The 20,673-nt window shown below is 47.0% G+C and overlaps 1 protein-coding gene across 2 annotated transcripts in view; it reads left to right on the top strand.

Annotated features, from left to right (window-relative positions):
* AK2 (adenylate kinase 2) overlaps positions 1 to 20,673 on the top strand; it is a 120,916-nt gene that overhangs the window by 85,694 nt on the left and 14,549 nt on the right. For both annotated transcript variants that reach the window (XM_078680757.1, XM_078680756.1), the window contains exons 2-5: positions 1,098 to 1,223; positions 7,511 to 7,621; positions 8,488 to 8,582; positions 8,719 to 8,791. In XM_078680757.1, coding sequence (XP_078536883.1) covers positions 1,098 to 1,223; positions 7,511 to 7,621; positions 8,488 to 8,582; positions 8,719 to 8,791 — 405 coding nt within the window. The remainder of the gene's footprint in view (positions 1 to 1,097; positions 1,224 to 7,510; positions 7,622 to 8,487; positions 8,583 to 8,718; positions 8,792 to 20,673) is intronic.

The following is a 20,673-nucleotide window of genomic DNA, read 5'->3' as shown; positions in this document are numbered from 1 at the left end:
GGACTTCAATACAACTATAATGATGCACCTCATGCGGTCTGAAATAAAGAATAACTAAGGCCACTCCATGTTGTTTGTCATTTTTCTCTGTAACACAATACGTCCTTATGTGATATGTCTGTAACTTATTCTGGTATGTTACTTATTCAGTTTGACTCTCGTGCATCTGCGTTCCGTCCATATGGCTGGAGGGCCAAACCAGACCTTTTTCCAGGCAAGAAGAGGGTCGATCAGGCTGAACAAAGGTCGGCCTGACACACATCTTCTTGTACAGTTCAGGCAGTCAGGGGCTAGACATGCACTAAGTCTACATGCTCCTGGCTACCTGGGCTGAACGTTGCCAGGCTGAGTATTTCACAGCCCTGTGGGCGTGACCTCAGCTGGGTAAAAATGCCCTGAGGCCCTCTCCCTCGTGACGAGGGGGCTGGTCACTGATTGCCACAGACCTGGGCACTTCAGTTTTAAGCCTTAAAGTGCCCAGGGCAGAGTGTCAAACTGTGAGTGTTATTTGCACTTACAGAGTGTGTGCTCCAAGGCTTGTAACCTACACCAGATTACTGAGCTTTTGCACCAAGGTGTGGGACTCACCAAATGTGTGAAATTACTTTGAAGTGTGTAGAGTACACCCTATTACTGAGTCTACTTTTACTACTGGTTCTGTATCCCTGCTACCCCTACTCTCCACTGGGTGCTCTCTTGTGAGTGCTGCTTTTTCTTTGCCCTCACTTCTATAACGCATTGGTCTTTGAGCTCTTGTCTGAGTAACAACGTTTTTGCCTTTGTCAGACTTCTGCTTTCATTGAGAGAACTTTGTATTACTGGGAATGTGATAAAGTCACACTAGAAGCTTAATATAATAGATGTATTACAATATTGCTGCTGCTGCACTTACCTTGCTATCTTTGTTCACCGGTAAACCTGTGTGGTGATGAATTTCCTTGTGGTGCAAAGGGCCAACATTTGTTTCTGTGTTTTAATAAAAAGAGTAAAAACCACTTGTTTCTGTGGTGCGTTTGGCTGGGGCTTATCACTTTAAGTATATTGTCCTATGTAGTAGGGGATGTTCCTATAACCATGATTGTTTCACTTTCTTCCAGGCTCCTAAGCTTGCAGAGAAGTATTGTGTCTGCCATCTTGCCACGGGAGACATGCTTCGAGCCATGGTTGCCAGTGGGTCAGAGCTGGGACAGAAATTGAAAGCCACCATGGATGCCGGAAAGCTGGTGAGTCTACCCCAAAAATCTCCACTATTTTCTTTTTAGGGAAACTGGACTGAAACCTGTTGATAGCTCTCAAACCTCCATTGCCATCTATCATAGCAAGTCTGTCACCCTACCCATTTGAGCGTTTTTTTTTCTCCAAACTTTTTATTTTTAAAAGTAGCTGTAGAGCAACCTAATGATTTAGTTCCCCACCACTGTCCCTGAGTCCCCCCCCTCCCACCCCACGCTCCGCTACACTGCCTCCAATTTGATAGCAGTAGGGTGGAACCAGGTAAGGCCGTCTCCTTAAAAAGCCTTTGTTGCCTGATAATCTGAGGCTGGGACAGAATGTGGAGAGTTTGTCTCCAGAAACCTCTTCTGCCTTCTCTTATAAGCCAGTGGCATGTCGTCACCTAAATCTCCAGTCTCTGGAATTATGCCCTGGATGGTGCCTCGTATTGTGGGAGACTCGCCAACCATCCATAATTTGTCTTTCACTATGGCAGTCTCAGATGGGCATTTGTGAAAGTCTCGTATTGTGGGAATCTGCATCAGTACTTACCTTTTAGTCTGAGACCATGGGCAGGACATGGAGCTTGTGTACTTTCTGACCAAGTTTGATTTCACTGCCTCACCTGCATTGGCAGCACTCTTGGGTCGAGCCTGCGAGAGCATTTGTCTAATAATGGGTTCGGATCCTGCCCATAGTTTAACATTAATTGGCATCATTGTTGCTCTTCTTTACTGCAGTCTCATTGGGTAGTGCTTGCTGTGCGTCACTTTCTTTTCTTGCCGTGTCACACAGACCAAGTACAGATACAATTGCTTTAATTAGTGCCCCTCTGCTGGCAATCTGCTTCTTGCGCTGGAATTCAGGAACCTATTCCGTTTGTATTCTTCTAAAATGCATTTCAGATGCATTCACCACAGTTCTCATGTTGCTATGAAGTGTCACGTGCCACCATGAAGTTTGGATTTCTGCCTGTTAAATTTCACCTGATCCTCCCCACACTCACCTCTTTGACATACTATTTGTTAGGCATTCGAAAAATTATTGGACACGGGTTCCACCATTTTGGCACTTGTGTCAAGTTACCTTTTCATTTGTCACTGGTGTTGATAAACTTTACTTTGCCCTGTTTTGGGCCAAATGCCTCCTTTTTAGGTTTCGACCTGGCCGTAGCACCTGCAAAGCAGGTGCTCCGCCCAGGGCGAAATCTTATGATCCTACACTATGGGGCTTCGTCCCGCCTCTGTCTTCCATTGGCTAGCTCCATAAATGGAGGCTAGCCATTGGAAGAGATTGGCTGTTAATCACGCTTTCCCTGTGAAAACGCGATTCGGGGGCGTTTCTGTGTCTTTTTTAAGTCCCGCCCTCTACTCTTCCCATTGGCTGGAATTTTACCTTCCAGCCAATGGGAAGGGGAGAGCGCGAAAAACACGCCCCCGAATCTGCCGGCCGGGACACCCCCGTGACGTCATTCCCCGGGCCGCGCTGTGATTGGCTGCCGGCCCGGGACCTGACTTGTTTATATCGCCATTGATCACAGACTTGGAAAAGGAGCCATTCGCATCAGTTATTTACAAACGCTAGTACACCCGTGATTAGCAGGCAAGTGTACCAAATGCCGAAAACGCTCTCTACAGCATTAACAAAAATGTTATTTGAAACCAAAATTTTGTATAGCTTCCGGGGTTATGCCACTAAGAAATGTCACGAATTATATGCGCGCGCTAGTTGTTACGTGACGTTCTGTACTTTAAAGCCTTCCTATTAGTTCATTCTATTTTGGAACTGATGTCCTTCGTTTATGTCTACACACAGCTGGCTCTTTCCAAACACTCACACGAGTGCACCGGGTGAATGGGGCGGCCGACTTTGTAAAAGGGCTTTCAGTCTTCCGCAAGAGGAGGAGTTTGGCTCTTGTTTAATAATTTTGTTTTTATCCCGTTCCCGACCCCCCCCTCCCGCTCTCCGTGTGCCCATTCCCGCCCCTGCCCCCCCTCCCGCTCTCCGTGTACCCGTTCCCGCACCACTTGTAAATGCTCCCGCCCCCCTTGCGCTAAAGTTTTACTCTTGCATTAACTCAGTTCTACTCTAGGCTGAGAAGCCCTCGTGCGCAACGTCCCCGTAGCCATGACAACTCAGTGACTCTATTGGTTGTGAGCAACGGCGCAGGAAGTGGTTTGCGGCGTCCAACAGGAAGTAAACTTAGTGTTTGCCACTTGCCAGCACAGTAGCCGGTGCACGGGAACTGTCACCTCCTCTCTCGTACCACCCTCCGCAGGACAGGAGAGTGCCCCGACATCGGTGCGAATAATTAGACTTGAAAGCGCATTTTAAAAACAGAACCAGGAAACTCTGCTTCCTGTTGCTGTTTCACCAGATGTTTGAGGCGTCGTCTTGCAGGTGCGTGTAAAGAGGCACGGCAACACATTAGTTGGCCTCCCAATGTCACTGTACCTGTGTAAAATGAAAGTATGAACTGGGGTAGCTGTCGGGACCTCTTAAGTGCTCCGTGCTCACAATTAAGGACTCTGCTTTGCAGAGAAACAAAGTGCGACCCAACAGCAGTTTAGATTGGGAGATGCCGTTCAACAATTAGGGTTCTCACTATCTCTGCTCATTCGTCAGTACAAAGGGAACTGCGGCAGGACTGTCCATTGTCAATATAACATTTTGATTCGGTTCTGAAACATTGGGCAAACTGCGAAGAATCGCTTAGACGAGATGGCCCGCATTTTATCAAAATATGGCAACAACGTTATACTGTAGTTTAAAAACTCACATTTAAAAATCTCTGCTGCTTCAATCGCCTCTTTAGTCTCTAGCCTTGCTCAAAAACAAGCTCAAGACCAACCCCTCTGGCCGTGAGATGCCACAATCTAAGATAACTTCATGTAACGAATGTTGATCTGTTATATGGCTGCAATGTGAATGTGCTGAGGCGTCATTGCAAATCTCCCACTGCTTCTATGTTTCTGCGATCCACTACAACCTCACGTCCTGGTTCTTGCTGTGTTACACCATCCTCATTAAAAGAACTACTTTGACATACCAATAAACAAGCATTGGCAAAGCCAATAGGTTTCGCCTATGCAAGATTTATTGGCTTTGTCAAAAAAAATTGCATGTTGCACAGCGGTGCGAGCTGCTGTGCTACATAGCTTAAAGTAAAACAAAAGGACAACGGTATGACGTGGCCAGACTTTGTCACAGTGCTTTTTATTTTTTTACTTTAAGCTAGGCACATGCAAATAAATTGCAATTGTAATCTTCCCTATACTTAATATGCAGTTTATATTCTTGAACAAATGCCCATTGCAGTTACCAGCGTGTCAAAGTGTAGCTATCTGGAACACAACATGGAGAGGCTATGGCTTTTACGGTCAGAGCTACTGACTTTGGGGCTATTGTCTGCAGCACTCCCTTTCACCAGTGTACATCATTGCAGCCCCTTTCACACTTGTTTGTTGCCTGTACAATCCCTTGTACCCCTGATGTTACACAAAGAACTTCTCCCTCCCAAACCTACCCATTATCTACACACTCCCTCTCAGACTTCTTGCTGTGTACAACCCTTTTCACACTCCTTTTTTATCTGCACAATCCCTCTCTCTCTCACTCCTACATCATCATCTCTCTCCCCAGTCTGTCACCTTTGAAGTCCTTTTTACACCTGTTGGTTACCTATGCAGTCGGTTCATCTCTAACAACAGTGTATAACTTGCACAGGGGGGCTCGCAGTGTGTGGAGGGCTCTGTGTGGGTGTGTGGAGGGCTCTGTGTGGGTGTGTGGAGGGCTCTGTGTGGGTGTGTGGGTGGCTCTGTGTGGGTGGCTCTGTGTGGGTGTGTGGAGGGCTCTGTGTGGGTGGCTCTGTGTGGGTGTGTGGAGGGCTCTGTGGGTGTGTGGAGGGCTCTGTGTGGGGGCTCTGTGGGTGTGTGGAGGGGGGGGCTCTGTGTGGGTGTGTGGGGGGGCTCTGTGTGGGTGTGTGGGGGGGCTCTGTGTGGGTGTGTGGAGGGGCTCTGTGTGGGTGTGTGGAGGGGCTCTGTGTGGGTGTGTGGAGGGGCTCTGTGTGGGTGTGTGGAGGGGCTCTGTGTGGGTGTGTGGAGGGCTCTGTGTGGGTGTGTGGAGGGCTCTGTGGGTGGCTCTGTGTGGGTGGCTCTGTGTGTGTGTGTGTGGAGGGCTCTGTGTGGGTGTGTGGAGGGCTTTGTGTGGGTGTGTGGAGGGCTCTGTGGGTGTGTGGAGGGCTCTGTGTGGGGGGGCTCTGTGTGGGCGTGTGGAGGGCTCTGTGTGTGTGGGGGGGACTATGTGTGGGTGTGTGGGGGGCTCTGTGTGGGTGTGGAGGGGCTCTGTGGGTGTGTGGAGGGGCTCTGTGGGTGTGTGGAGGGGCTCTGTGTGGGTGTGTGGAGGGGCTCTGTGTGGGTGTGTGGAGGGGCTCTGTGTGGGTGTGTGGGGGGCTTTGTGGGTGTGTGGGGGGCTTTGTGGGTGTGTGGGGGGCTCTGTGGGTGTGTGGGGGGCTCTGTGGGTGTGTGGGGGGATCTGTCTGGGTGTGGGGTGGGCTCTGGGTGTGTGGGGGGGCTCGCAGTGTGTGTGAGGGCTCTGTGTGGGTGTGTGTGGGGGGCTCTGTGTGGGTGTGTGTGGGGGGGGGCCCTGTGTGGAGGGGCTCTCTGTGGGTGTGTGTGGCATTTGCGAGAGATTAAGCTATTGGCATTGTAAATGACAATGCCATTTATTTATCGGTTTTCAAAACAAACACATAAATAAAAAAATTGTCATTTACAATGCCAATAGCTCTAACTTTTCCAAAGGCGAAACCGTTGCATTGTAAATGCTTGTTTTATCTTTTTTATTTAAATATTACGTTTTTATGTATGAATATCGCGCAAAGGATTGCATTGTGAACTGAAAATAATTCACTGATTGGGTACATTGTAGCTAGGAAATGCACATGCCAAAGCCTTGACACAAATGGAGGGCATTAGCCATCAAATGCACGAAGGCCAGTAAAGATACTTTGAACTTTGCTGTTTGTCTGTACAAGGCTCCAGAGGAAGGAGTTATACGATTCACTAAGCGATGTGGGCTTTTTAAATCTGAATATTTTGTACTTTGGCGCAGATTAGGAGGATGTAGCATAACGACCAGAGCTGCTGACTTTGGAACTGGGTTTTAATCTCTACCTCACGTCAATGTCCTGTAATTCTGGACAAATTACTAAATATCCCATGCCTAAAAAAAATACTCCAATACCTTCGGATCGAGTTTGCGCTATATAAAACTGTAAAAGAAAAACTGTCTGCCTACACGCATTCATCTTTTGGAGTCTAAAATTATTACTGTGATCATGCTTTCATAAAAATGTTGATCGGTCTGTTGGCTTATATTTAAATGTCCTCTGCGCATGAGCTGAATTAATGGATTTGTTTGCTGTTGGACATTATAATGGAGTTGTGCACACATCTACACTTCAATAAAATAATTGACAGTTTTATGCTTGATTTTATGGTTCTTGTTGTGAAATTCTAGCCCATTTTTTATGTTTAAGGACTGCACTAAATGCTGCACTATTAATGTTATACCCCATCCATCCGTCCTGTTTTTTATCCATGCCCATATCCTGTTTCTTCCCCCCCCCCCCACCTCGTATATTTTATTTCCCTCCTCCCAGCTGACAGAAGGGGAAAAAAGCGCTACTAAGTGGCGATCGCCAATTATTCCCCACCCGATTGATAAAGCCAATAGCTCACCCATAGGCGAAACTGATGTGCCTTGCTAATGCTTATTAATCCTAGCAATCTACAGAGGATTATAGGTGGCATGCATACTTCCAATTCTATGTCACAAATCGGCTAGACTCTACCAGTATACGGGCAACTGGCAGTCACGAAGCATTTTAAACTAACTCCTAAGTGCATTGCCTATGAAATACTTGAATTGTGGCTGTTTTAAATTTTTTGGCTTCTTCATGAGCCTATACATATATCACTTTGTGGGCATTTGTGTACAATTACACTGCGGGTTGTGAATGACTCACAACTGTGCCCCTTCATACACAAGACACCCATGAACAGAAGCTTGCTTGTGTAAGTGCTCTTTTTGAAGTGCTGCCCTTAAAATGCATCCGCTTGGTGCTGCAAGCATAGACAATAGCATAGAGTGTGATGGGCCCTGTCAGGGCAGGTAAGGACTTTGTGTATTCACATCTCTGCACCGTCTCAGTGCTGGGATCAGCTCAGCTGAACCGTGAAATAGGAAAGCCTCAATTTGCTTTCAGATTTCTCTTATCCTTTTTCTACTCTACCAGGTGAGCGACGAGATGGTGGTGGAGCTTATTGAGAAGAATCTGGAAACACCCCCATGCAGCAAAGGCTTCCTACTGGACGGCTTTCCACGCACAGTCAAGCAGGCTGAGATGGTGGGTGGTTCAAACTGAAACTATTCTTCTTCTTAAGAACGAATTAATACCTGCACACAGTTCGAGGCACAACAAGATGCTAGTGTCTTTTCCAAAACTAGGGATGTGAGGAGGTTTCGCCTCCTGGATCGGATGGTTGTGTTTTGGCGATGTGAGCTTGTATTAGGATGTATTAATAATTCCTTAGTTCATCCTAGCTATATTGCATAATACTCCTTCAGAATACTTAACAGTTTCAGTGTAGGTGTCTATGAGGAGAAGAAACTTGCCCTAGAACAGTTGTAAAGAGACTAGAGTGTTTGATTAAAACTTGGAAGAGACCAAAGTCTGACCATGAGCTGGCTTTAAGCTTGCAATACTGTATAAAGGAATTGATGTGTGGCATTGCGTTTATAAGGCTTCCTTGGATGGGAATGTTTTTATCACTCTTTTGTTTCCTAATGGTGGGTGAGGTAAGTCAGTGACCTGAGCTGGGTCTTGGGCATGTAAGGTCTGTAGGTTTGTGAAAGAGGTCAGAGATAAGTGTGCTTTGCTTGGTTGCTGACCTTAGATGGAACAGTAGTCTCTAGTTTTTGGGTGTATCAAAGCAGCTTGAACCAAAGCACATTCAAGCCGTAAAGCTTATCTGTTGTACCCTGTTTGTTGCAGATTTCAATGAGGGCAATTGCCCTGGCCCACAGGTGTGGCCAAAGCTAACCCATTCTATGGTTTAAGGAGAAGGCCCTCTTACTGAGGCTTTGTCCTGAAATTTTAGGCAAGAGTGTAGGGATTCAGGAATTGGTGTTTTCCAGGTGCTTTGGAGGTAGTGGTTAATTTGACATATGAACTTAACTCCCTTGTTCTTATGTGCATTGTCTTCTCTGCAGCTAGATGAGCTTCTGGAAAAGCGGAAGGAGAAGCTAGATTCTGTAGTCGAATTCAAGCTGGACGATTCTTTGCTTGTCCGGAGGATCTGTGGCCGGTAAGGGTGTACTTTTGTGGATCGCCTATCTTTTGTCATACTCCATATGGGACCCATGTTTCTTCTTGCTTCTCTAAATTTTCTCTCCTCTTTCCTTTTTTTCTTATTGTGTGAATTATTTATTTTTATTTTTTAGATTGTTTCACATTGCAAGTGGCCGTTCCTACCATGAAGAGTTCAACCCTCCGCGGGAGCCCATGAAAGATGATGTACGTCTGTTAGCCATTGAGTACATTGTTAAGGTGGTTGTTTGTGCTTCCCCTGCCATATAGCAATGAGGTTGGGATTAGCCTCAGAATTTGTATTTTAAAGGCAAATGCTACAATCTACTTCTTCCACCACACAAAGGCCTGGCCTTTCATTCCTATGGGGCAAATGTGGTACTATGCCCTCTCTTCACACAGCCCATAGCTGCAAATAGGGATGGGTGAACTGCTTCTACAATCACACAAACACCAACATTTCCCGTAAGAGTTTCACTTAAACCTCAACAATGTAAACATAGTTTTTTCAAAAGTGCTTTGTTTATCAGACAACCTTATGGTAGGAACTCGGGCTCCTCCCTAGAAACAAAGACTAAGACTGTTTGAGACTTTCATACATTAGCCAGGAAGCTGGTGATGCTTATAAGTGTTTAGTCGGCTCTTTATCTAGGATGTTCTTGGCAGCACCCTTTTGAATGCTAGTAACTATATGCTGGCTCATCTAACCGTAGCATACGAAAGTAAAAAAGGAATCTGCTCGCACATAATGTCAGCCAGACAAAGGACCTCCCAGATAAGCTTGTCATATAAAGTCCTTGCAGACTTCCTTGCCCCATCTCTACATATTGCTTTTTTTAAATTATCTGCCCCTGAAGGGTGAGGGAAGGATAGGGGGTTTCAGATCACCTTCTCATTTTGTAAAGTAACATTAGATGGGTTGGTGTTCAGTGATGGGACGATACACTATAGGAGTTGAATAGATTTGGACAGACTATTCTGTTTACTCACTGGCCTATGCTTGTAATACTTCTTATCTTAATTTTTTACTCAAAGATCACTGAAATGTATTCCTATTGGGAACAATAAAATAGACTTGCTTCCAGTGTTAGAAGGGGTGTTTTGGCCAAATTTTTTAATTCCGAACAAGAGAAAAGGTAAAAAGTGTGTTTTGAATCTATAGAAGTGAGTTAAAAAAAATCAGTATTAGAAATAGTTTGTTCGAGGCATATGAGCTGCAGATTGCACACTATGCATAGATTGCCACCTAGTGTTGGGCCCGGATGTTTGCAGTTTGTTTTGTTGTAGAAAAGTCTTTGGAAGTCACGGGATAGGTGACTCCTCCTTTGGATGATACTGCGCATGGTCATCGGCTCCATCCCCAGATAGTTTTTTTCCGCCACCGGGCTCGGATGTGTTTCCAACGCTCTGTGTTGAAACCTAATTCCTTTGGCGCGCAATCCTCACCAACTTTCAAAAAATAAATTTCGAACGCTTTTCCACTCAATGCTATTCTTCAACGTCGAATACTTCGATTCCGGTCATTGTCGACGCCCTTCGGGCCTAACTAGGCCTCCACTCCAGCTCCTGGAAAGGACGCCATTCAAGAAGTGTCCTCGGTGTGGGTCGAAGTTTCCCCACACCGACCTTCACGAGGTGTGTAACCTCTGCCTTTCTCCGGAGCACGAGGCAAAGGACTGTTGAGCTTGTGCCTCTTTCCGCTCCAAAAAGACTATCCGGGACCGAAGAGCAAGAAGAACAATGGGTCTATCTTCAACTTCCATTCCGGACGACATCTTTGAGGAAGGCGTCAACATCCCAGAACAACAAGACGTCGACAGCGGTTCTGAACATGAAGAAGATTCGGATGTTGAGGACATCACTTCAGCGCAGCAGGTCGTAAGTAAGACCGTCGACCCCTCCTCGACACCCCCAAAGAAGGCCCCGGTTACACCCTCGGGTGCACTCCGACACTCTGCTTCTACTGCCCCACCTTCGGGCCCGGCTAAGAAGCCAATTAAGCCTTCAGGCGACTCTGGCTCGAGTCAGCCTTCGCATGGTGCCAGCACCAACTTACCGGCACCGAAAAAGACATCGACACTGGCTATGCCGACGTCCAGACCATCTGCGCCGAAACCCACAACTCCTTCGGCACCGAAACCCAGGTCGGAACCAAGCAAAGCTTCGGAATCCAAAAAACCACCGGAACCGAAAATCCATCGGATCCAAAGAAACAACCGGATCCAAAAACAACACCCGACCCGAAAAAACATTCGGAGCCGAAAAAACATTCGGAGCCGAGAGACTCCTGTTTCCCCGACAAAAGACATTGTCAAAAAAACAAAGCAAGCAGCTTCGGTGCCAAAACCTTCTCCAGCACCAAAAGATCGGCCTCGGGCAGAAGACTTAGCTTATCCAGACCCTGCTCAAAAGACTCTGGCTAGAGACCCAACCACTGGACAGTTTATTTTGGCCTCAAAGAAGCGACCACTGGACAAACCAGCTCCGCATTCAAAGAAGGACATGGCTACCTCGCCTTTAAGACTGCCTTCCCCTTCTCCTCCACCTATGCCATCACCACGGGCTCCCATACCACCGCATTACCCAGCATCCTCTATAGACCATAGGGATGATAGCTCTGATGATATGGGGGGTAACATGCCTGATCCAGCCACAACTACAGGATCACCTGACCCATGGGATGATTACACCACTCCAGATGTCCCAAATGTCCCTCAGGATGACTTATACCCCTCAAGGCCTTCCCCACCAGAAGACACTATAGGGTTTAACGAATTGATACACAGGGCTGCACAATATCACGGGGTAGACATACATGCAGACCCTGTAGACGAAGACTTCCTGATGGATACCTTTGATAACGCGCAAAGGTATTCATCCATTTTACCAATGCTTAAGGGAGTAATTAAACACGCTTCTGTAGTCTTCAAAGATCCAGTCAGAACTCGAATCATTAACCCTCGTATAGAGAAGAAATATAAAGCCGCCCCTTCAGACCCAGCATATATTAAAGGGCCAGTACCACTAGACTCACTTGTAGTTTCCAACGCACGCAAGAGAGCAAACTCTCAAACATCAGGTGATGCTGCTCCACCAGATAAAGAGTCTAAGTTAGTGGACGCATCAGGGAAGAGAACTGCGTCCAAAGCAGCAAACATGTGGCGTATCGCCAACACACAGGCACTGCTAGCCAGATATGATAGAGCACATTATGACGAGTTAGATGCACTAATGAGACACCTCCCTGATAAGTACAAGGATAGAGCACACAAACTCATCCAAGAGGGTAAATACATTACAAACGCCTCCATCAGGTGTGCCCTTGACGCAGCGCATACTGCGTCTAGAGCAGTTAACACCAGCGTCTTACTACGCAGACGCGCCTGGCTACGTATATCAGGATTCAAACCTGCGGTACAAAGTGCCATTCTTAATCAACCTTTTGATGAGCAACACCTATTTGGACCCAATGTGGATGTATCTCTTGAAAAAAGATAGACACCGCCAAATCCATGGGAGCCCTGCAGTCGCAGGCTCCCAGATGTTCATTTTGTCGCTCATCCTATAGAGGTGCCACCAGAGGATATTCCTCCGACACAGCCTCTGCCTCATACAAAGCCCCCACACAATCCACTTACGGCAAGGGCTACCAAAGAGGTGGGTACAGGGGTAACAATAACCAGGGCAGAGGTGAAAATAACAACTCTCGCTCTGCCTCTACCCCTGCCCAATGACTCCCTGCCCCTTCCCCCGTCCCATTCCACTCCTGTCGGGGGAAGACTCCAACGATACCTGCCAGCCTGGGAAAACATCACATCAGACAGGTGGGTGTTACAAATTATTCAATCAGGTTTCTGTCTGAAACCAAAATCTACCCCCCAAACATACCACCCAGGCAGCGTCCAATGTCACAGGAACATTTAACATTGCTCAGACAAGAGGTAATATCCTCCTGCAGAAAAATGCAATAGAAATAGTTCCAGAGCACCAGAAAAACAAAGGAGTATACTCACTGAATTTCCTAATGCCAAAAAAGGACGGATCTCGAAGACCCATCCTTGACCTCAGACCTCTAAACATTTACATTCAGTCGGACCATTTCCATATGGTCACACTTCAACAGGTCCTTCCACTACTGGTACTAAATGACTTCCTTGCCACTCTAGATCTCAAGGACGCCTACTTCTATATTCCCGTCCGCGCAGCGCACAGAAAATATCTCAGATTTGTGCTAGACGGGCAGCACTACCAGTTCAAAGTGCTCCCATTCGGAGTCACAACAGTGCCATGGGTGTTTACCAAATACCTAGCGGTAGTAGTAGCAGCACACTCAAGAAGACAGCATATTCATGTCTTCCCATATCTGGACGACTGGTTCATAAAAGCCAGCTCATACAGCCAGTGTGTACAACACACTCACGCTACCATTCAACTGCTTCACGACTTGGGATTCACAGTAAATCACACCAAGTCACATCTACAACCCTCACACATGCAACAGTATCTCGACGCTACAATAAACACCCAACTAACACTAGCTTATCCCTCTCCAGCAAGGATAACAAGCGTACAAATTCTCCTAACAAAATTCTAGCCGCAACACTCGCTACCAGCTCGAGTGTTCATGCAGCTCATACGAATGATGGCACCTTGCATATTCGTAGTACCTCACGCAAGATTGCAAATGCGTCCACTTTGAGTGCCTAGCACGACAATAGAACCAGGCTCAAGGTCAACTGACAGACCTAGTGTTGGTAGACGGTCGGACTCATCGTTCTCTGCAATGGTTGAACACCAAAAACCTTTCCAAAGGGCGACTGTTTCTAGAGCCAGTTCCTCAAATAGTCTTGAGAGCGGACGCATTGCTCTCCGGCTGGGGAGCCCACCTCCTGCATCACACCATGCAAGGCAGGTGGACACCGCAACAAAAGCTACTCCACATCAACCACCTAGAGTTACTAGCTGTGTTTCTAGCCCTAAAAGCTTTTCAAACTCAAGTGTCAGGCAAAGCTGTCTTAGTCCGCACAGACAATATGACAGCTATGTACTACATAAACAAACAAGAGGGACACACTCTCTGCAGCTCTCTGTTAGCACAGCAGATATGGAGACGGGCTATACCACTAAATATCTTCCTATTAGCCCAACACGTCCAAGGAGTACAAAACACTATGGCAGATCTGCCAAGTCGACAAACTCAGCAAATCCACGAATGGGAACTTCATCCACAAGTTCTTCATCCGTTCTTTCAAATGTGGGGACAACCTCAAATAGACCTCTTTGCCACCCACAAAAACGCAAAATGCCAGATACCCACACCAATTGTCCAAAGGCAATGGGATATGGATGAACTGGTCAAAACTATTTGCGTACGCTTTTCCTCCTCTCCCACTACTTCCATTAGTGGTACGCAAACAACAGCAACATTCACCAACGCTCAGCCTAATCACTCCTACTTGGGCCAGACAACAGTGGTACACCACGCTGTTGCAGAGGTCTGTAGTACCACACCAAAAACGAAACCTATCTCCACGCCTATTAACGCAGAACCATGGAGAGATCACCCGGACCCAGCTCAGATCAACCTAGCGATCTGGATCCTGAGGTCATAGTTTGGTTTCCTCAACCTTCCCCCAGAATGTATGAACGTTATCAAAGAAGCTAGATGCCCCACCACTAGAGCATGTTACGCTGCTAAGTGGAAAAGGTTTGTCATATACTGCCAGAACAACCAAATTAATCCTCTAGACATGTCTATTCAACACATCATTGGATATTTATTGCACCTTCAAAAGTGTAACTTAGCCTACACGTCTATCAGGTTACACCTTGCGGCCATTGTGGCATACTTGCAAAATAGGCAACATCTATCTCTTTTTAGAGTGCCAGCTATTAAAGCTTTCATGGAAGGACTCCAAAGAATAATTCCTCCCAAGACACCACCTGCACCAGTGTGGAATCTAAATGTGGTTCTCACAAGGTTAATGGGACCTCCCTTTGAACCATTACATAAATGCGAATTGTAATTTCTAACCTGTAAAGTAGCTTTCCTAGTAGTCATTACGTCTCTCAGAAGGGTTAGTGAACTACAAGCATTTACCATTCAGGAACCCTTTCTGCAAATGCATCATAACAAAGTGGTTCTTCGTACTAATCCAAAAGTCATTTCCCCTTTTCATCTAAATGAATCTGTTGAGCTGCCCGTATTTTTCTCGCAGCCTCAAACAGTCGCAGAAAGAGCTCTACACACTTTAGATGTCAAGAGATCATTGCTGTACTACATTGAAAGGACACAAACTTTTCGTAAGACAAAACAACTTTTTGTGTCTTTCTCACCGCCACATAAAGGCAATCCCATTTCAAAGTCAGGGATCGCTAGGTGGATTGTTAAATGTATACAAATATGTTATCAAAGCCAAACGCACATTAACAATCCCACCAAAAGCCCATTCTACCAGGAAGATAGGGGCTTCAATGGCATTCTTAGGGAACATTCCCCTAGATGACATATGCAAAGCAGCCACATGGTCTACCCCGCACACATTCACAAAGCATTATTACTGTGCAGATGTGCAAACTAAACAACAAGATACTGTGGGCCAGGCTGTACTAAAGACTCTGTTTCAAACAACTGCAACAGATACTGGTGGTCGCCGCTAGATGTAGGAACTGCTATGTAATCTATGCATAGTGTGCAATCTGCAGCTCAAATGCCTCGAACGGAAAATGCTACTTACCAGTATGCATCTGTTCTTGGCATGTAGAGCTGCAGAGTTGCACCCGCCTCCTCGGCTACCTTTATCTGTTCCAGTATTATCTTAATTAGATACATATCACATGGACATCACTATCTCTTATACAGCTCCATCACTTCCCTAATGGTGAAAAACAATCTGGGGATGGAGCCGATGACCATGCGCAGTATCATCCAAAGGAGGAGTCACCTATCCCGTGACTTCCAAAGACTATTCTACAACAAAACAAACTGCAAACATCCGGGCCCAACACTAGGTGGCAATCTATGCATAGTGTGCAACTCTGCAGCTCTACATGCCAAGAACAGATGCATACTGGTAAGTAGCATTTTCCTTTTGCTCCACAAAGCTGAGATGCGTATTCCCGCGCTCTCGTACAAATGCGTTTTTTTAGATTGTGCAAAAGTGTTATTAATGGATCGAGATCTTGAAGTTTGACCCTGTATCAGTCATAAGGCTCTTTACTGCTTTCTTAGCAGTAGAACTCGCAGCTCAGAGCAACAAAAATGGCACTTGCCTATATGGAAACTGGCAAGCTGATTATCCCTGTTGCAGAAAGTGCAAACCTTGATGTGATCCAATCATGCTACACAATTGAGGTTTTTCATTGCAGAAGGAAATGTCTTCTGTGCAAAAAGTCTGTTCAGTTGCTCGGTGCATTTTTCAATGCACTGGAAAGTATACATGTTCTAACTAGAAACGTTATAGGATATTAAACAGGATTGATTGCTGTATTAATAAAGTCTATTTTATTATTTAGGGTCTTTTCCAATGCATATTTGTGGACACCCCCACATCCCCCTGGGAGGATTTAGTATTCTAGGAATATTTCGGAGATCCAAGCTTGGACAAACTGTCCGTGGAAGGAACCTAGTTTAGGTCTAGGTAAATGTTAGTTTAGTTGTATATATCTGCATTAATTAGGTCTCCCTTTTGTCAACTTTTAGCTTTTTTCTGTTGTCGAAAAACTTCTTGTGGACCACACCAAAAACGTACAATAGGGTCATGCCAGCCTACTGCTTGTCATTGGTTGGTTTCCTTGTACTCTCAATTTGTTTCTTTTTCAATGGCTTTCCTTCTAAGTGTTAGTTTCTCGTCTGAAGCATAGGTTCTTTACCATTCTTTTGGTTGGATGATTTGTATACTTCCAGTGCACACATTAAGGGAACTACATTTTGTCTTTTTCATTCAGCACTCCATGAGCGTGCATGTGTGTTCCTGCTCTCTCTCCTTCGTGTGGTGCTTCCCGTTTCAGATACCTGCACCGTGCTCACAGTGTTGCTCTCAACTCTTCTGACCCTGTTTGGGGATGACATTAAGATAAGCAGGGGCTACCGGACCACAGCTGTGGGGGCCTGGAATATTTGCCTCTGAGGTTCCAGAGGCCCTTCCTACTCTGGCTCTGCAAACTTGGCCAAGTACAACCTTTTCAACACTTAACTTTCTGATGGGTGCTTCTAACTGCAGATTACTCGCTTTGTGTATTTCGTATGGCTCCAAACTAGATCTGGAAGATACAAAACCAGTGATCTTGGGCGCTGGTAGGTGATCCACTGCGACTGTTTAGATGAAGTTCCGATCTGGATGTGATGACCTGAGTGGCACCTTCAGGCGCAGATCTATAGCTACGCTCCTTCTTTGTGTGAAGAGATTTCCTTCCAAATTTTCCATTGTGCAAGAAACTGACATGTCGCCCCCTAAAAAAAACAGGGGTTTAAACCTTGTAGAGACTGTTCAAATCAATTGTCCGAGTGACCCCCATGAAGTGTGCCTCTGGGGCTGGATTTCGATGCATGATTCAAAGGCCAAAGCCTTTTCACAGACCCGCTATCTTTGGCAGTATTGCTTTGGTAGATTGACATGGTGATAAATCTGATGTTAGAAGTATCCATCAGAAAAACAAGTTTACTCTTCTCTATCTAACCGCAGAGTACATACCACACTCCTGCCTACCCGGTCTGTGGTATGGAGTCTTCCATCTAAAAAGATCCCAATTTGGTTTATTCAGTTTGCTGTTGGGCTCCTGGTCTGCTTATGCAAATGAGTTGATGAAAGAAAGTGATGTGGGCGTGCATAGGTGGTGCTTTCATGCAGCTCCATTTGTCACTTGCAGAGTGGAATAAGATGGACGCAAAGCTGCACTGTATTGCCTACCGTCCCACTGCAGATCTGCTTTTGAATTTTCCTGATCCAATCTGGTGCCAGGGCAAATTCATCTGCCGTGAGGTTATCCACTAGGAAGAGTGTTACCAATGGTAACTTGTTCTTCAGTGGTAGCAATGCAAGCGGTTACAGGCCTTTCAGTGAGGTTTGTTTGTACTAAAGACTCTACTCTGGATACCCAACTGGACAATAATGTAATAGTGAGGCCCAGTGATTATCGTAATAAACAGATGTGCTTTATCGCACTATATAACTCTGTACTTGACACTAACCCAAAGCATCGGATACCCATGTTACAGGCATGAGGCTAATACTGCAGAGAAAACTGCCTCCTCCACTCTGCACTCTACCACCCTTCCCTTTTTAGATTGCGTATGGATAGTAGTGCAAGTACCATGCTTTCTGTGCCCCGCCACCCCCAAGTTACCAGTCTTTGGCAGTAATAGCACTAAGTCTATCACCCTTCTTCTGGGGCCCTGGTAGACCTCGTTTTGGCCTCCTGCTTATCATTTAGTGTTCCTCACTAGCTGGGGAAGTGTGCTGGTCACGCTCATGCCAGGCAACCTTTCGCTTTTAGCACAGTATGCTGATGCATCTGCAGTGTTCAGCTGTCTTCATAAGAGGGACCCCCTCTGGGCAGACCATGTCAGTCACTGTCAAGCCTACTCCTTTCTGACAGTTGAGGCTTGGAAGCAGTCGCTTGTGCCTCCCTGGAATGAAGCATTGATGCAGTCATTTCTGGCACAGGTCTGGGGTCAGAAACTGGGTTGCTTCGAGCAGCTGCTGGAATCGAGCCGGCACTCTTGGGGATAGAACTATTGACAGCCACTCAGTCTCTTTGGCACTTGGCACACTTACAAGTGCCAAGTAGCAGCTTACACTGCCTGCGGCATAGTCCACACGCAACACAAATGAAAACTGCTGGAGGCGAACCACCATCTTAATCAGTTCAGCAAACCTGAGCGAGTACCATGCTAACAGGCCTATTTTTAAGAAGTGACTGCTGCTCTGGCACACGTGGGCAGGTGCCACAGTTCCATTGGTGAGTAAATGTATGCACTTAAAGTTCTACTAGTCGGGGTTGGTCTCTTCCTCAGTAGCTCAGACTGCTCTGGCAAACATAGGTCATTTCCGGGGGCAGAGTCAGCACAAGTCGGTGAAGCACGTACCACGCGGCTCTGCGCTCTAAGAAGCGGTACCCCCTGTTGGAGTCCGAGACTCCTCAAAAACAGATTGTGGAGAGCGAGTTTACATAACTGAGGGCCGGAATAGGTACACTCTAACTTTACGACACAAATTGTGTGAGTAACACATTTATATGTGTGAGTCCTGACGAAAGCTCCATAGACCCTGCAGGGCCAGAAGGAGCTGAAACATGTCGACAAGTCCATTAGAATACTAAAGAGATCCAGTAACTCGATCTTGTTGTAGTATCAATTCTTTTTATGATAATTGAATCTCACCTCACATTAAAACATAAGGGTGACCTTCTATTTTTTAACATTTTTTCTTTTTTGTTCATCATTTGGTGTGGGTAACCCATAATCTCTGGACACTGCATTCTATACCAGAGCTGCCTCTGGATGAGGCTGGCACCAAGCACTTATTGGAACGTCCAATGATAACTGCCACAACATCAATGTGGGGCGGACAAAACATATATAACGCTTTTTCCAATCAAACATTGAGTTTTTGAGGACGTTTCATCTTCTAACCACTGGTTCAGAATTGTTACACAAGTGTCCATTTTTCTTTTGATTAATTTGATACTTACCATGGGGAAATAAAATGGACACAGTCATTTTCCTCCTCCCTACCAGTTGATTAATTATTATTAAACATAGGTAAGTGCCACGGCTGCAGCAGTGTTTGCTTTTCCACCTGTATTTCGAAATGTTTTTGTTAGCAAGGCAATCCCAGGGGAGGCAGAAGATGTCTGACTGACCACCCCGAGACCCCCCTCTCTTTCTGGAGTTGGCCGAGCGTCGTCGAGAGGCCTCCTTGGCGAGGTTCCTCTCCTAGAATCGTAACAGTCGAGCAATCATACCGCTACAAAGGGACACCACACAAGAGGGTAGATTCTTAGAGTCTTTATCAACAATAAAGGTAGGTTCTCACAGCATATGTACAAACGGATCGAGGGATCCTGAATGTCTCGGTAACTGTGGGAAGGGGCTAGCGGGACAGTCTTAGTACCAGCCTGACACAGGGATACCCTAAGCACTCCTCTCAATCCTCGAGCTGGGGGTGTTCCGCAAGGTCGAGCCGCAAGGTCGAGCCGCGACGTCGTCAGCAGGGCTCCGAAGATGGTTCAGCGAGGTCAGGCCGCGACAGCGTCAGCAGGGCTCCGAGGATGGTTCAGCGAGGTCGGGCCGCGACAGCGTCAGCAGGGCTCCGATGTTCCGTGAGGATCTTCTTCTCAGCAAGTAGGGGGGCCGCGACCAGGTCAGCAGGACTACGAGGTTCCAGGGTTCAAAGTAGTGAGTTCTTCTCTCAGGGTCAGCTGCGATTCAATCAGCAGGTCTCTCGACTCCAGGATACAACTGCCGACCCATTCCAGAGCTGCCCCAGATATAGGTCTGGAGTCCTTTGATGTCCGGACCCTCGCGCCTGGGGGTCAGAGGGGCCGGGATGAGTGTCCAGACACCCAGCAGGGGGGTGGAGCCAGCGCCCAGGGAGGCCGGAGGGCGATCGAAACCAGGCGTCCGGGGACAGCTGGAGGGCCATCGAAACTCCCCTCCTCCTTGATCCGTCGAGTGGCCGCTTTACCACCTGGTCGGATCTTGGTGCCTCGATGTCGGGGCTTTGCTGGGGCCGAGGTCGGGCCGAGGCCACGTGGTCCGGACGTGGAAGGCCCAAGATGGAGTCGGGACCTGAGATGGCGGCCCGGGGTAAGGGCCGGGCCAGCAGAGTGGGGCGAGTAGGGGTCGCCGTGTTCCTGAGGGGGAGAGCCGGGGGTCGCCAGGAGTGGCGGCTCTCGTTGAAGGTTGGAGAGGGTAGCTGCAGGGGGGAGGACAGGGGTCGATGCCGTCCAGGGCCCGCCATGCGGGAGGAGTGGGACCACGCCACGAGGCCGGGTCCAACACACGTCCCCCCCCCAGCTGAAGGCAGGGAGAGTCACCCATCTTCTTGGGGGTTCTCCTCGCCGAGGTGGAGGAAGCGGGACAGGCC

Source organism: Lissotriton helveticus, chromosome 3_1 (assembly GCF_964261635.1).
Source record: "Lissotriton helveticus chromosome 3_1, aLisHel1.1, whole genome shotgun sequence".
In the NCBI taxonomy this organism is placed as follows: Eukaryota; Metazoa; Chordata; class Amphibia; order Caudata; family Salamandridae; genus Lissotriton; species Lissotriton helveticus.
The sequence above is the reverse complement of the archived record's forward strand: the minus strand, read 5'-3'. Positions and strand labels throughout refer to the sequence as shown.